A 17,808-nucleotide genomic window follows, 5' to 3' on the forward strand; every position below is an offset into this window, starting at 1 on the left:
TGAGGAAAAACCTCGACTCCATCTCATGAAGTGAGAAGTTGAGGATACTGTGGATGCTTAGAGATTTTTAAGGGAAGATGTAAATAAAGTATTCAATTATCTGAAAGGCTGTCAAATGGAAAAGGGATTAATCTTTTTCTACTTGGCTCCAGGGAGCAGACCAGGAACAAGAGACACTAGGTACAAAGAGACAAATTTAGACATGATATCCAGAATCACAGTGAAATAGTCCAGAAGAAGTACAATGGGCTGCCATCTAGAGGTGGTGAATTTTCTGTCATTGAAGATCATCAAGCAAAGATTCTATACCCATTTCCTGGTGTATTATAATGGGGCATCTGAGTATCATTGGTACAGTGGCACAGGAGATAGAGCCCTGGACTTGTAGTCAGGAAGACCTAGATTGTAGCTATGGGACACATCACTTAAGCTGTTTTCCTCAGTTTCTTCAGCTGTAAAATAAGGATAATAGCACCTACTTCCCAGTGAGAAGCAAATATAATTATTTTTGTCAGATGCTTTTTAGCACAGTGGCTGTGCACACCTGTAAATGCTTTCCTTCCTTCCTCCCTAGTATGTATTGGATTAAAATCTTCAAATTTTAGAATTCCATATTTTTGTTTTGTCTTTTCTTAAACACTTTTAGCATAGTGTGTGGCTGTAAGTGCTTATTATGTTTTTTGATTATTATTCCTTTATATAGATTAGATAACTTATATTAAGTAATTCATTTTAAATCATGTAATTAGAGATAATAGAATTTAAATTTGTTGATTCTTCTGCAGAGTATAGCAAACTGAGCTTCATTTCCAGAGTTCATCTTTGTTTTTTCTCTTTTAGAATCAACAAATACCCGGGTCCTGTACTTCAGCATCTTTTCCATGTTTTGCCTTATTGGATTGGCTACCTGGCAAGTTTTCTATCTTCGACGTTTCTTCAAGGCTAAGAAGCTGATTGAATAACGAGGCAATCCTTTCCCACCCTGTCTTGCAGCCAGGAGGACACCACTGGGACTTACCTGGCCTGAGCCACACCACAGACAGCACATTCTATCTGCTGACCCTGGAGTTTTCTTTTCAGAACTGGCCTCATTTGGGGTGGGAGGAATGGGAAACCACCTGGACTCCAATATAGGCCAATAAGGGAGACTCTTTTTAACTTGATGGGTAGTGGGGATTGGGCTGATTTTGCAACAATGGAACTATCATTAAGGCCACCTATGATAAAAAATAGGTTTCCCAGATGCTGATGCCAGCATTGCCACTGGGTTTCCTCAGAATGATCTGTTTGAACCATATGACTTCTTTCCTTTTTCCACCCATACCTGTTGGCTTGGACTTCCACTCTAGTTCTGTTACCAAGATTTGTATGACCATATTGACCTTACTACAGAATGACTTGCTATGTTCTGAGTGTCCTGTTGTTTTTTTGTTTTTGTTTTTGTTTTTGTTTTTTTGAGGTTACTTTAGCAGTATGACTATTATATTTTAGCTGAAATTGAATTTGGTTGGGTGGCTTCCAATGATTTAAAAAATCCAAGAGCTGAAGGAAAGATGAAGGATCAGATTCCTGATATGGCCTGAACTTTAGAGCTGTGGTTCCATTAAACATTCAGAGCTGGATATAGAATTAGGCTTTATGCACTCAGCCTCCTAGATTTCTTAATGTAACCTACAAAATAATATTGAATAATTTTTCCTAGCTTAGCTATTTGCTAACCATATTTTTATGCTATGTTTAGGTGTTTGGTTCAGTGAGGTCTAAAATTGTACAACAGGGAGCATCATGAATAAAGTAGGTCCCAAAAATACATGGAATGAATCCAAGGCCAAGAATCAGTGTGGGTTTGAAGAGTGAGCAGAGGCCATTGTCAGATATGTTTTATGTACAATATAAGAAAGGGTGCAATGACCATGCTCTTACAGTTTTAAAAAATAGATGTTTTCATTTTGAAATAGGATTTCTCAGTTGATCCAAGGTTTAAAGGAATATGCCCTTTATGTAGTCTCTGTAGAGACTGTATAACTTGGCCAAAGTTATACATCTACCAACCTAAATAATTGGGAATTTTGAGTATTTATAGCTCCTTTGTAGGCTTATGCTTATTTTGTCTTGGCAAACCAATTTCTAATTAAGATATCTTAAGCAGCAACTGGAAGAACTCAAGTCATGTAATCCAATATCAGTAGTAGTAGTGTATAGGAAAGAATTGAGAAAGCTGAGGTAACAGGAAGGGGACTTACTTAAAAGAACAGGGAAATTGAGCATTGTTTCAGTTGGATAAAGTGATAAATTTTTAAGCTTTTTTGGGCCATTTGTGAATTCCCTTTCTCTGATTTTGAGAACTAGTGCAGTATTGCCATCTGCTGGTAAAAACTGAGTTTCTGCTCTGAGAATCTAGCAGTAATAATAGCAGCCTCAATGTAGCAAAAATCCACAGTAAAACTAGTCATTGACCATCTACACATGGGACTTTCTAGGGCTAGCTATCAGTGTCCAGAAGGAAGAAGGTGTCCTAGGCACCTTCCACATATGGTTCAAGGTGAAATGCCAGCATGTGACATCAGGGCCCCCCTACTAAAGCAAAATATGTGATGAGCTACTCACTACCATTTTCTGATGGCAACATTCTTTGTCTGAACCATGGTAATCACTGAGGTAATTCTATCATTTGACAGAATATCTTTCTGTACATTTGTAATACAGGCAGAAAGGAGAAACTTTGACTCTTCCACTTGTTTGTGCAATTTGAAATTCTGTTTCATGTATGTTCCCTTTTTAAATCCTGCTGGAACTTTCTCCAGACCCTCTGCTTTTATTCTAAAGCTAATTAATACTCTACTCTGCTTGCTTTTATCTGAAAAGAATTAATTTTCTTTGAAAGACTGGTGCTAGACTAAGTCTGCTTAAAAAATAAAAGCATATTGAGTTCTTTACTTTTTCTCTCATGAGTATATTATTCAAAAATGACCTCTATAATGTAAATGAGGTGGTAAGGTTTACAGTAAAGCTTTACTTGTACCATGGTCATAAATTAAATGCAATTCTTGTCATAAAGCTGTTTTCACTCAACTTGTTTTATAGGAAAGAAGCATGTGGGATTTGTACAGATTTACCTGTAAGTATTGGATTGGGTATTTTTGTGTAAATTTTCCGAAATAAAGTTAATGGGGAAACCATTTTAGTTGTGTGTTTATATGAGTCTAGTATATTTCTCTTTGCCAGAGTTTATATGGTTAATTTTTATGAGATTTCCTCAGTTCTAAATTTGGCATACATAAACACATACACACAAACATATTTATATAGATTATTAAGAGAAAAATATGGCTTTCATTAATTTCAGGCTAAGCTAAGGAAGAGTACACTTGTAGGTGAGCTACTAAACATTGAATAATGGCGCCACCTGCTGTTAGAATGGATAGATCACACTCCTCAGAATTTGGAAATCAAATGCCTTCTCTACATACAGTAAAACAATAGTGAACATAGTGATTCAAATATTTTAACTGCATTACATATGGTATGATACTATGTAGTGTATCACCTTAATTAAACCTAGTTAATATCCTTTTGGTTGATGTGAATTTGTTGCCAGAGACTTTCTTCCTGTCTGAGTAACTGCTTCAGAAAAGGTGCCCCCAAATTATAGCTACACCTGGAGTTTACCTCTGAAATGAGTAGTCCATGGCAGCTAATGTTAAATTTCCTAGAAAGCAAGAGATAGTTTACTCTCTTCCCTTATTTATTATAAAAATGCATTTTGGGAATATGCATATTTACTTAATCTCTCCCTAAAATCAGATAATAGAACTTACACACAATTTAACCTGTAACAAACTGAGTAAAGTTCACTGACAGGTGAATAGTTCCATATCTGATTATTGTTTCTGCATAATGAATGACTCACTATAGCTATTCCTACTCAGTTTCATCTGGCAAACATACTTTTCATAGTGATGGATATCAGTTGTCCTTATATTTTCTGTTGATCACAGCTAATGCATCACAATTTTCAGTTCACTTGAAGGACTATTCATATAGAAACTTTTTTCCTCCTGTTGCGGTCCACTCTGGGCAGCCGGATCTCAGTCTAATTCACACGACTCTTCGGGGAGCTCCGCCAGACATGTCCCGCATGTTCAATAATGAAAATCAGCCAATGAGAGATAAGCAAGGAGTTTATTGCAGGTATATGCTACATCTCTAACTCGCATAGTTGAAATAAGGGTATATATAAGCCTAGTCCCCTTGTATCAACATTCCTCATCTCCAGGCCTGTGGAAGTATAACAGGCATGCCACAAAAGGTCTGTATCCTGGAAAAATGTGGAATCTTCAACAAGATAAAGATGAAAGGTAAAGAGATAAGTACCAGAACTCCTTCCTGGGACACTTGAACAAGATGAGGATGAAAGGCAGAGGGATAAGGACAAAAGGTCCTTCCTGAGAATATTCAACAAGATAAGGATGAAAGGCAAGAGAACAAAGAGAGAGAAGGGCCAGAGCTCCTTCCTGAGTTCAGAGCACTCTGGTATGGACATTCCTGTTGTCCCAGGTCTCAATGACTCTCAGGATGAACTCCTCATGGCCACATACTCTGTCTATTATCCCCTTACATCCTCCTCCTATTATCCATGTGAATTTGCATAACTAATGGAAGTCTGAGGCTGGATTTGAAGGTAGGTTCTCTTGACTCCAGGCCTGCCCTTATCCACTGCATCTCCTAGCAGCTCAGCTTTGGTCCTAACTATAGCATGGTCATATCTGGAGAACATACTTCTTGTAGATTGATTAATAGAATAGGCAGATAGATAAGGGGCAGCTATTGTATTTTTCCAATTGATATTATAATGATATCCTTCCACCCTCCCCTCAGAGTCAAGCAGTATAGTGAACATTATACATACACATTTGTGTTTAATGTGATTGCAGATTAGTCATGAAATAGGAAAAATGAGAAATTTTAAGAAAGTAAACATGGTGTTCATTCAGATTCTGTGGTTTGTTTTTTTGTTTTGTTTTGTTTCTCTTCATCTGAATATGGATAGCATTGTCCATAATAGGTCTTCTAGAGTGTCCTAGTTCCAGAACTGCTGAGAAGAGCTGCATCCATCAGGGTTGATCAACTCATATTAATTATCGTTACTGTGTACAATGTTCTCTTGGTTCTGCTCTCATCTCAGCATCAGTCCTGTAATTTTTTCCATGCTTCTCCATAGTCTGACCATTCATGGTTTCTTATAGAACAATAGTACTCCATAATTTCCATATACCATAACTTGTTCAATCATTCCCCAATTGATGGACATCTCCTCAATTTCCAATTCTTTACTATTTTGAAAAGAATAGCTATGAACATTTTGGAACATGTGGAACTTTTCCCATTTTTTTTAGGATTTCTTGTGGATATAGACCCTGTATTGATATTGCTGGGTCAAAGGTTATGGTCAGTTTTATTGCTCTTTGGGCATTGCTCTCCAGAATGGTTAGATTAGTTCATCACTCTACCAGCAGTGCATTAATGTCCCAATACTCCCACAACCTTTCCATCATTGATCATTTTCCCTTTTTGTCATCTTAGCCAATCTGATAGGTTTGGTACCTCATAGTTGTTTTAATTTACATTTCTCTAATCAATAATGACTTGGAACTTTTTTCATATGATCATTTATAGCTTTAATTTCTTCATTTGAAAATTGGGTATTTGTATCCTTTTTTATGAGTATTTTTTTTTCTTTTAACATTTTATTTGGAGGCAACTAGGTGGTGCAGTGGATAGAGCACCATCCTTGGAGTCAGGAGTACCTGAGTTCAAATGTGACCTCAGACACTTAATAATCAGCTAGCTGTGTGGGCAAGTCACTTAACTCCATTGCCTTGCAAAAACTAAAAAAACAAAAAACATTTTGTTTTCCAATTATATACAATAGTAATATGTACCCATTTTTTGCAATTCTACATTCCCCCCACACACACTCACAAAAGGCTGATAGTATCTATATTGTTTCCATGCCATACATTAATGTAAATTGAATGTGTTATAAGAGTAAACATAAACCCCCTTCCTCTCCCCACCAAGATGAGAAACCACAAGAATAAAGAGAGAAGGAAAAAAAAATTGTACTTCAGTCTGTGTTCAGATTCCAATGGCTCCATCTCTGGGGTGAGTTGCTTTCTTTATCATAAGTCCATCAGATAAGTTGCTTCAATATTTTTTCCCACAGTTGCTATTACTAGCTGTACTTCCACTCTATTTCTCCCCATTCTCATTTCTTCAGTCCTGAACCTGCCCAAAAGCATGTTGTATCTGAGTACCCTCTCCCTTGATCTTCCCTCTCTTCTATCACCTATTCCCCCTTCCCTCTCCCCATTCCCCCTTATCCCATCCCTTTCTTATTTTTCTCTAGAGTAAGATAGATTTCCTCACCCTATTAAGTGTGTATGTTATTTCCTCTTTGAGCCATGTCTGATGAGAATGAAGGCTCACTCATTCTCCCTTGCCTTCCTCCTTCCCCCCTACTCCATTGAAAAAAGCTTTTCCTTGTCTTATATGAAATTTCTTAGCTTCTTCATCTCCTTTTCCTTCCTCACAGTACTTTCCTTTATCACCCATTGACTCCATCCCTTTACCACATCATACTATTATATTCCACTCCTTCCTATGTCCTGTCTACATAGGTTCTTTCTAACAGCTCTTATAAATGAGAAAGTTCACATGAGTTATCAATATCTTCTTCACATGCAGGAATAGAAACAGTTTAACATCATCAAGTTCCTCATAGTTAGTCCCTCTCTTCCACTCCCTCTGTGGCTCACCAGAATCCTGTACTGGAAGATCCAACTTTCTATTCATCTCTGGTTGTTTCAATAGGAAAGTTTGAAAGTCCCCTGTTTCATTGAAAGTCCATCTTTTCCCCTGAAAGAGGATGTTCAGTTTTGCCAGATAGTTGATTCCCAGTTGTAAACCAAGATCTTTTGCCTTCCGGAATATCATATTCCAATCCCTACAAACCGTTAATGTAGATGTTACCAGATCCTGTGTAATCCTGACTATGGAGCCTCTGTAGTTAAATTGTTTGTTTCTGGCAGCTTTTAGAATTTTCTCTTTGATTTGGGAGTTTTGGAATTTGGCAATAATATTCCTGCAAGTTTTTCTTTTGGGATCTCTTTCAGGAGGTGACCGGTGAATTCTCTCAATTTCTATTTTACCCTCTGCTTCTAGGATCTCAGGGCAATTTCTTGAAAAATGAAGTCTAGGCTCTTCTCCTGGTTGTGGCTTTCAGATAGCCCAATAATTTTTAAATTATTTCTTCTGGATCTGTTTTTGAGGTTGGTTGTTTTTCCAATGAGATATTTCACATTTTCTTCTAATTTTTGGCTTTTTTGGAAGAGTTTTATTTCTTCCTGATTTCTTGCAAAGTCATCAGCTTCCTTTAGTTCCATTCTGCATTTGAAGGAGTTATTTTTTTCAGAGAACTTTTTTATCTCCTTTTCCAGCTGGCCAATTCTGCTTTTTAAGGCATTCTTCTCATTTGCCTGTTGTTTTGCTTTTTTTTTCCATTAGGCCTAAACTGGTTTTTAACATACTATTTTCTTCAATATTTTTTTGTATATCTTTCACCAAGCTTTTGATTTGGTTTTCATGATTTTTCTGCATCACTCTCATTTCTCCTCCCAATTTTTCCTCCATCTCCCTTATTTGGATTTCAAAGTCTTTTTTTGAACTCATCCATAATCTGAGCCCATTTTTTATTTCTCTTGGAGGTTTTGGATATGAGAGCTTCAATTTTGTCATCATCTGATTATGTATTTTGATCTTCCATGGGACTAAAGTAATTCTCTATGGTCAGATTCTTCTTTTTCTGTTGTTTACCCATTTCCTCAGCCCAAGACTAATTTACAGCACTTCCAAGGCTTTGGGGGTTTCTTTGGGGGGGACACCCCACTGGGACCTTTATTCCTCCAAGGTCTTATGCTTTCTTGCCTGTGCTTTGATATGTAGATGGCCCCCATACTTCCCTCTGCCTTGGGCCTATAAAGAGGGATCCTGCTGTCTTAGTATGGAAGCCCAAACTGCAATATCTGAGTGTAGGCTAGCGGCAGAGTCCTACCATGAAGGAGAGCAGAGAAATCTCTGCAGACTTCCCTGACACCCCTGACCCTCTCTAGGGGTGCAGGTTGCTTTCTCCAGATTCTTGCTGCAGTTTCTGTGGCTGGTGCTCCTCACTTCACACTCATTCTGGTGTAGCAGAGTTCTCTTACTGCCCCTTCAAGCTGTTGTCAGTGATCTCTGGGCTGAACTGGGCTGGGCTGGGCTAGGCTGGGCTGGGCTGTGCTGGGGCCGTGGCTTTTTTCCCCCAGTCCTGGTGAAACACACCTTTCCCAAGGAGCTTCTAAGTTATCTTAGACTTGGAAAATGTATCACTCAGTCTTTATGTGGGTTCTACCCCTTTAAATTTTGGCTAGAGCCATCATTTGTTTATTTGTTTGGGTTTTGTTTTTTTTTTTTGGAGTTCAGTGAGGAGGAGTTCCCCAGGAAATGCTGCCTTCAGGCTGCCATCTTGGCTCCACCATATTCGTATATTTTGACCATTTATGGTAACCTTATTAATTTGATTCAGTTTTCTACATGACACCTTTATCAGAACCCCTATCTATGAAAGTTGTTTCCCAGCTTTGTTTTCCTTCTAATCTTGATAGCATTGGTTTTATTAGTATAAAACCTTTTTAATTTAATATAGTCAAAATCATTCATTTTGCAGTTTACAATGTACTCTTTCTGGTTTATTCATAAATTTCTTCCCTTTCCATAGATCTAACAAGAGTATTTCTTGATATGCTAATTGGTCTATGGTTCTGTCCTTTATGTTTAAATCCTGTACCCATTTTGACCTTATTTTGATATAGGGTGTGAGATATGGGTCTATGCCTAGTTTTTGCCATACTATTTTCTAGTTTTCACAACAATTTTTGTCGAATAGTGAGTTCTTATACCAGAAGCTAATGTCTTTGGGTTTGTAAAACAATAACTTACTATCATTTACTACTGTTTCTTTTATACCTATCCTAATCCACTGGTCCATTAACTCTATTTCTTAACCAGTATCAGGCAGTTTTTTTATTTTATTTTAGTTTTGTTTTAATTTTTCAAGGCAATGGGATTAAGTGGCTTGCCCAAGGCCACACAGCTAGGTAATTATTAAGTGTCTGAGACCAGATTTGAACCCAGGTACTCCTGACTCCAGGACTGGTGCTCCATCCACTATGCCACCTAGTCACCCTATGCTGCTTTATAGTATAAACAAGTGGGAATTATAGCAAGGCCACCTTCCTTTACTTTTTTTTGAATTATTTAATATTTATTCTCATTTTGTACAATTTTTTATACATTAATGAAATATTCTTGTTTAAGAGTAAACAAAATACCCCTCCCCCCAAAAATATAGATTCACTTGAATGATAAAGGGGAGAAAAAAATTAAAATTAAAAAAGTAATAGTAATAATTGTAGGTATGGCCAGGTGGTATAGTGGGTGGAGCACCAGCCTTGAAGCCGGGAGCACCCAAGCCCACATCCAGCCCCGTACACCCCACAATCACCCAGCCATGTGACATGCAAGCCACCCCAACCCAACTGCCCTGCATAAACCAAAAAAAGGAAAAAAAGACATAAAATAAAATAGTAATAGTAATAGGGGCAGCTGCGTGGTGGACAGAGCACTGGCCCTTGAGCCAGGAGCACCTGGGTCCAAATCTGGCCTCAGACACCCAACAATCACCCTGCTATGCAGCCCCAGGCAAGCCACCCAGCCCCATTTGCCCTGTACACCCCCCCAAATAATAATAATTAAAAAATGTGCTTCAGTCTGTGTTCCAACACCAACTCTGTCGTGAGTGGATCACATTCTTTATAAGTCCATCACAAAAGTTACTTCCATATTTTTCCACCATTGCCATTGCTGATCGCAACTCCCTCCTTTTGTATTTCTCCACTACCATGTACTATATTTTCTCTCTCCTTTCACTCTGACTCTGCTGTAGGGTAGCCGAGTAGCACAGCAGACAAATCCCCGGCTCTGAGGTCAAGAGGCCCTGAGCCCACATACCAACCCTTAGGCCCAGCATCTACCTGGCCCCTTGGTCCTGGACAGGCCATCCAATCCCAGCCCTTGCAAGAAGTAAAAAAGAAAATGTGTTATATCTGACCACTCTCTCCCTATGGTCCATCCTCTCCTCTATCACTCACATCCCCCTCTTCCCCCTGTCCCCCCCCTCTCCTTCTTACTCCAGATGTTTGTACCCCATTGAGTATATATATGCTGTTTCCTCTCCTAACCACCTCTGATGAGAGCAAAGATTCCCTCATTCCCCCTTGCCTTCCCCCCTTCCTTCCATATCATTGCAATAGCTCACTGTAGTAAAGAAAAATCTTATATGAAATATCTTGGCCTATTCCCCCTCTCCTTTTTCTTTCTCCCATTACATTTCCCTTCTCTTCTATTGACTCCATTTTTACACCATATTTTATCTTCAAATTCAGCTTTCTCCTGTGCTTCATCTATAAAAGCTCCTTCTACCTGCTCTATTAACTGAGAAGGTTCATGTGAGTATTATCAGTGTCGTTTTTCTATACAGGAATATATGCAATTCATCATCATTAAGTCCCTCATATTTTCCCCTTCTCCTCCACTCTCTATGAGTCCTGTATTTGAAGATCAAACCTTCTGTTCAGCTCTGGCCATTCCAAGAGGAGCATTTGAAATTCCCCTGGTTCATTGAAAGTCCATCTTTTTCCCTGGAAGAGGACATTTAGTTTTGCTGGGTAGTTGATTCTCAGTTGCATTCTAAGCTCTTTTGCCTTCCAGTATATTATATTCCAAGCCCTACGAGTTTTTAATGTAGTTGCTGCTAAGTCCTGTGAGATCCTGACTGCAGCTCCATGATATTTGAATTGTGTCCTTCTGGCTGCTTGTAATATTTTCTCTTTGACTTGGGAGTTCTGGAACTTGGCTATAATATTCCTGGGGGTTGGTTTTTTGGGATCTCTTTCTCGTGGGGATTGGTGGATTCTCTCCATTTCTATTTTTCCCTCTGCTTCTAGAATATCAGGGCAATTTTCCTGTAGTAATTCTTTGAAAATGATGTCAAGGCTCTTTTCCTGATCATGACTTTCAGGTATTCCAATAATTTTCAAATTATCTTTCCTGAATCTGTTTTCCATATCAGTTGTTTTTTCAGTGAGATGTTTCACATTTTCTTCTAACTTTTCATTCTTTTGGTTTTGAAGTATTGAGTCCTGATTTCTCGTAAACTCGTCTCCCTGAGTTCTATTCTTTGTTCTCCTCAGAGAGTTTTCTTATCTCTTTCTCCATCTGGCCAATTTTGCTTTTTAAAGCATTCTTCTCAGTAACTTTTTGAACTGTTTTATCCATTTGACCTAAGCTGGTTTTTAGCATGCTATTTTCTTCAGCATTTTTTTTTGGATTTCCTTGACTAAGCTGCTGACTTCATTTTCATGTTTTTTCTGCATCTCTCTCCTTTCTTTTCTCAGTTTTTCTTCTAACTCCCTCATTTGATTTTCAAAGTCTTCTTTGAGCTCTGTCATAGCCTGAGCCCAATTTCTGTTTTGCTTGGAGTCTTTAGATGCAGGAGCTTGTGCTTCCTCATCTTCAGACTGAGTGTTTTGATCCTTCTTGGGTTCATTTGCAAAATATTTCTCAATAGTGTTCCTCTTGTTTCTCTGCTTGCTCATTTTCCCAGCCTTGGCCTGTTTTGGGGGTGCTTCCTAAGCTTTTGGGACACTCCCACAAGGGTCTCAGTGTGTGTGAGGCTCTGTCCTCCCTCCTGGTCTGTGAATGACCATAAGTGCCCCCCTCTGCCACGGGGCTGAGGTGGGGGGGGGGGCCTGCTGTTCTATTTGGGGGGGGGGGCCTAGACAGCAATCAGGATCTGAATGTGGTCAGAGCCCCAGCCTCCTGCTCCAGGGCCAGAGGACAGAGCTCTCTATCTTCACTCCCCTCCCTAAACTCCGCACTCATGCCTTGAGGGCTCCTGCTTAGCAGCTCCACCTTCTTCTGTTTCCTGGATCTGAACTGCCTTGGCCATGCTGCTTGCTGTGTGCCCTGAGGGCTGGGCTTCATGTGCTCACTCTAGCAGAGGTTCCCCCCATTCCCCCAATTTATGCCCAGTGCTCCCTGGGACATAGCTCAGGAAACTCCCCCACTGCTGTGAGCTGGGGCTTCCAGCGTCCTCGGGCCGCCTCCAGGAGGCTGAAGTTCTTTCGCTCTGCCAGGCCACCCCTCTGGCGGGCCGCCCCCCAACCCCGGGGAGCAGAGCCTTTCTGCTCTTTTCCAAGTTACCTTGAGTAGGAGAACTGCCTCACTGGGTCCCTCTGTGGGTTCTGTCTCTTGAAAATTTAGTTAGTCTTTAGTTTAGAAATTTTATGAGAGAGCACCTAAGAGAGGATCCACTCTTGTTGCCATCTTGGCTCCGCCCTTCCTTTACTTTTTCCAACAGTTGCCTTGATATTCTTGACCTTTTTGTTACTCCAGATGACTTTTGTTACTATTTTTTCTAGATCAGTAAAATAGTTATTTGGCAGTTTTATTGGTATAGCACTGAATAAGTAATTTGGGTAGAACTGAAAGGAAGAATTTAAAGTGACTGAGAAGGGTGATGAGAATCATTCCCCCCAAGTTTTTAAAAAGCAAAATTGGATTAAAATTAGGTTTATTGATATTTAAAACTTATTATGTTTTTTCCACTGTACTATACAATATCCTAATATCCAGGAGTTATGTCAACAAGCATCTAATATGCCCCCATGTGCTGTGTGCTAGACCCTGAGTTATGTGCTGAGGATATAGAGAAGGGCAATCCCAAAAATTGCTGTTTACACAGAGCTCAGCTTAATGAAGACAACATACAAATTATATACAAAGAAGGATGTATATACTTGATGGAAATTGTAGATAATCTTTAAGGGAAGGCACTAGGGGAGCAGGAAAAGCTTCTTGCTTAATGTGGAATTTTAACAGGGACACTAAGAAATATAGGGAGATAACTGACTTTCTTGTTCAAAGAGCAGCAGGGATGCCAATGTTCCTACAATGTCACGGACATTGAAGGGAATAAAATGTAAGACTGGAAAGGTAAAAAGGGCCCTGGCTGTAAAGATCTTTAAAAGCCAAATGGGATTTTATGTTTAATCTTGTAGATAATAAGGAGTCAGTGGATTTTGAGTATGGGCATAACAAAGTCAGACTTGCACTTTAGGTCTTCCACTCTGGCATCTAAGTGGATGATGAACTGGAGTAGGGAAAGATTTGAAGGCAGACCAACCAAAAGGCTATGGCAGTAATCCAGATGTGAGATTAGATTTTGAATCAGTATGGCAGCTGAGTCAGGAAAAGAATATATGAGAATTCTTGGAAAGGTAGAACTGACAGGATTTAGCAGCAGATTGGATATGGAAGATAAGCGAAGAGTCAAGGATGATACTTGGTCTTAAATTCAGGTGACTGGGAGGATGCTGGGAAGTTTCCAAGAAGTAAAGGTTTGCTGGGGGAATAAGTTCTTTTGGGAGGATGAGTTTAAGAGCCTATGGGACATTATGATTGAGATGTCCAATTGGTTTTGAAGATGTTAGGTCAGGAGAGAGGTTTGAGCTGGATAAATAAGAGGGGGCACTCTTTCTCTAGTCACACAGTCACAGCTAGTGTCAGAACTGAGACTTTAGCCCAAGATTTCTGGTTTGAAATTTAATTTTCCATTACATAACAAGCTATATCTTTCCATTCTTTTCTTCCATTTTATTAGTTTCCTTCAACAGAACTCTGGGCCCTTCACCTTATTCTCTCCAACTCCTTCCCTCATACCAAACATCCAAAGCAGAATAAAGAACAACCACTTTCTTATTCCGGGAAGCTATACCTCTCCTTATATAGTCTAGCTTTTTTGTTTTATTGCACTTATCGACTCACTTTGAGTTCAAAGTTCCCTAAAGTTCTTTGCTCCTTTTCAGATGAACTACTTTCTAGCCATACTTCCCACATCTTATACTCATGAAGCTGATTTTTGCAAGTTGGCTTTCTACATCCTAGCCTATCAACATCTTTTTGAATCTGAACTTTTTTCCAGTGTGTTATCTAGCATTGAGTCATATGCAAATCAGTATACATTCTTTATTCAAGTTAGAGACCAAAAAGAGCACCCAGTTGTTTTTTTTTGGGGGGGGGGGATTGTCCTTTGTTCTAGAAGAAGACCATGATATCAGAGAGTTGATACCATAACATGCAAGTGAAATGGATTTAAATGAGGTATTGTGGTGCAAAGTCACCAGCCTTGTTTTCATCTGGCTCCAGGGATCAGATATGGATCCATCAAAGCTGACATCAAAACTATTATGACATTTTTTGGATATGGACATCCAGTCAGTTCTGAATTTATTCAATTGTATCATAATTTAAATCAGGGTTGATCAAGAGAGGTGTCGAATTTTTTGTTTTTGTTTTTGCAAGGCAGTTGCAAGGCGTTAAGTGACTTGCCCAAGGTCACATGGCCTAAGTAAATATTTAGTGTCTGAGAGCATATTTGAACCCAGGTCCTCCTAATTCCAGGGATGGTGCTCAATCCATTGTGCCACCTAGCTGCCCTGAGAAATGAAAAATTTAAACTGGATTTAGAATTTAGAATTTGAGTTGGCATAGTTTAAAAGTGAGTCTAGGACTCCATGGGGTTTCTTTAATTACCTTACTTTGGCGTATTATTTCTGAATAATATTGTGGTCTGGAATATCATCAAATATGAAGAATAATAGGAAGATAGCTCCTAGAATCAGATATAAGGATCATTAGAAAAAAAGGAGACATGTAATTAGGGGTTTGGGTTAGCAGACTTTTGAACCTAAGGAATAAAGCTGGCTGAGAACCTAGAATATCAGAGGGCTCTTTAAGTCAGGGTTTATTCATCAGTCATAGTTTGGATACCAGTGAAAGATGAAGGTCCCAGGGCTAAGGGTCAAAAATCTGGGATCTGGTCCAAAGAGGGGTTGATGTTGAAACCGATTACTGTCTATTATTGACTTCATTACACAGAATGTGTCTGTATTTTGGCAAAAACATAGAAAGCTGAGTGCCTATTAATTGGGGCATAGCTAAACAAATTAATATGTATGAATGTAATATATGTACCATGTAAAACTGAAGATGAAATATTCATAGAAACATGGTAACATTTATATAGCCCGATGCATAGTGAAGTGAGACAGAACTAGGAAAAAAATATACACAGTGACTACAATATAAAATGGAAGAAAAAAACAACAATCAGTAAAATGAAGCTGAAAATAGCAATTATATTAATCAATGTTAGTCCCAAGGAAGAAATAAAGAAATGCAGCTCATAACTTTTGTTAAAGAGATAGTCTCTTGACATGGAATTTTTATGCATTCAGACGTTGTTGATATACCAGTTTAGTTTAGTTTTTTTTTCTTTCTTGGTTGTAAGGGGTGCATCACTACAGTGGAGGAAGAAAAAGAAGAAATATAGAGGGAAATGTCTAGAGAAAATAATTCATCATTAAATTTTAATGATACTTTTAACAATCAAGTATTTTTTTTTAGTATCTACTCTTCTTCAGGCACTGTGCTAATAACCACTGGAAAGCCAAGTGCAAAGACTGAAAAGATCTACTCTCAATGAACTGACATTATAATAAGGGAGACAACATATATATATATACATATATATATATATATATATATATGTATATGTATATGTATACATATATATATATAAAGAGAGCTACAACATATATATATATATATATATATATATATATATATATATATACACAAAGTAGTTAAACACTAGGTATTAAAGGAGGTAGAGCAGTACATCTGGGGAATCAGAAAAATTGTATTCATGCAGAATATGGCTCCTGAATGGTATCTTTAAGAGAGGGCTACCATGATGCAGTAAGGTAGGAGTGCGTTCAGGCATTGGGGACTATACTATGGCCATGGTAGCCAAATATATGTGTAAAACTATTCAGTTAAAAACTTAGCTATAAATGCATCCACATTTAAAAAATTTGTGAAGGTAGTGCTTAGATTATCAAGCTATCCAATGCTTTTTATGTAGCAGGTGATTAATAAATGCTTGGTGATTTATCAACACTTTTGTGTATATGAGCTATTTGCTACTTTAACATTTTCAAGCTGACCAAATTGTTCATATCTTAGGCAAAATTTATCTATACTCACCTCTGTATATTATATATATATATATATATATATATATATATATATGTTTATATATGTTTATATATATATATGTTTTGAGTTGTTTTTTTTCAAATAAGTTATATGAATAATGATAATGAAGTAAAAAATGTTACTTGGAAAAAGTACTAGAGCACTGGACCTTGAAATACAGAATCTGCCTTATAATGACAATATGCATATGGATGCATTATTCTGCTTTTTCTGTATGACATGCAAATAATTTACATTTCTGCCTCTTTTTTCAGTGATTATCACCCTTTCTGCCAGTTCTGTACATCTGGCTCTCTAACTAACTGGTTAGATTTGTAATTTGGATTAAAAAACTCTCCACTGGCTTTGTCCAATTGAAAATGGTATTTATTTACTAACTGGTTAGAGCTGTAATTTTGATTAAAAACTCTATCTTTGACTGTCAAAATCCTGTCAAATGGTTCAACATTAGAAATGAAAATGGTTTTTAAAAAGATGTATTACATCTGCTTTATCTCCATACCCTAAGAATCATGAGTCCTTTCCATCTGACCTGCTGCTGAAACTTCTTCTATGTGTTGTCTTTCCCTATTAGAAGGTAAGCTCCCTATAAACAAGGATTGGGTAGTTTTTCTATTGGTATACCTAGTACTTTGCATATCATAAGCACTTAATAAATGCTTCTTAATTCTTTCATCTAACTCATATCTCTCCATCTTTCCATTAGCATTACAAATTTAATGCTTTGCTAAATAAACATAGATAAATCATATTTGTAGTATTTTCTTGATCTGTTCACAAAAAATATATATTTATTCCAGAATGATGTTTTTTTTCCACCTCTTGAAAAAAATTTTTAACAGACCTCAAATAAGATGAGTACAGAACAGAAATTGGATTGTGTATGAAACTACAAATATCTATTATGTAAAGCTTGCTCTTCTTTTCAAATATATGATAAATTCAATACATTTCTTTCAAAGCTGTCCTGCTTATCTCTGGTTCCCTCTGGCCTTGCTTCTGTTCTTTTTTTTTTTTTTTGTATATTTCCAAAACATATTTGAAGCGTCTCTCTCTCTTTTTTTTAAGCCCTAATCCTCACCTTTCCTCTATCTCTTACCCCACATCCTCAAACTGGAAAAAAAGAAAAGCAAAACCATTGCAACAAATACTCATAATCAAGCAAAATAAATTCTCACATTGGCTATATTAAAGAAAACTTGCAACTTGAATGTACCACTTCTCTGTTTCATTGATAGACCTCTAGAATCGTGACTGATTATTGCACTGGTCAATATTCTTTTTTTTTTTAATTTAATTTTATTTTTTAATTCTCATTTTGTACAAATGTTTTTTACATTAATAAAATATCCTTGTTTAAGAGTAAACAAAATACCCCCCCCCACGAATATAGACTTGCTTGGGCGATAAAGTAGAGGGGAGAGAAAAAAATTAGAATTAAAAAAATAGTAATAATTGTAGGTATGGCCAGGTGGCGCAATGGACGAAGCACCAGCCCTGGAGCCACAAGCATCCGAGCCCATATCCAGC

At 37.8% G+C, this 17,808-nt stretch overlaps 1 protein-coding gene across 1 annotated transcript in view; it reads left to right on the top strand.

The window, feature by feature from the left end:
* Nucleotides 1-3,179, top strand: part of TMED10 (transmembrane p24 trafficking protein 10) — a 42,466-nt gene extending 39,287 nt beyond the window's left edge. The window contains exon 5 of the mRNA XM_074235695.1: nucleotides 841-3,179. Within this exon, the coding sequence (XP_074091796.1) occupies nucleotides 841-962 (122 nt within the window). The 3' untranslated portion in view covers nucleotides 963-3,179. The remainder of the gene's footprint in view (nucleotides 1-840) is intronic.
* Nucleotides 3,180-17,808: the final 14,629 nt, after the last annotated feature.

Source organism: Macrotis lagotis, chromosome 4 (assembly GCF_037893015.1).
Source record: "Macrotis lagotis isolate mMagLag1 chromosome 4, bilby.v1.9.chrom.fasta, whole genome shotgun sequence".
Classification (NCBI taxonomy): Eukaryota; Metazoa; Chordata; class Mammalia; order Peramelemorphia; family Peramelidae; genus Macrotis; species Macrotis lagotis.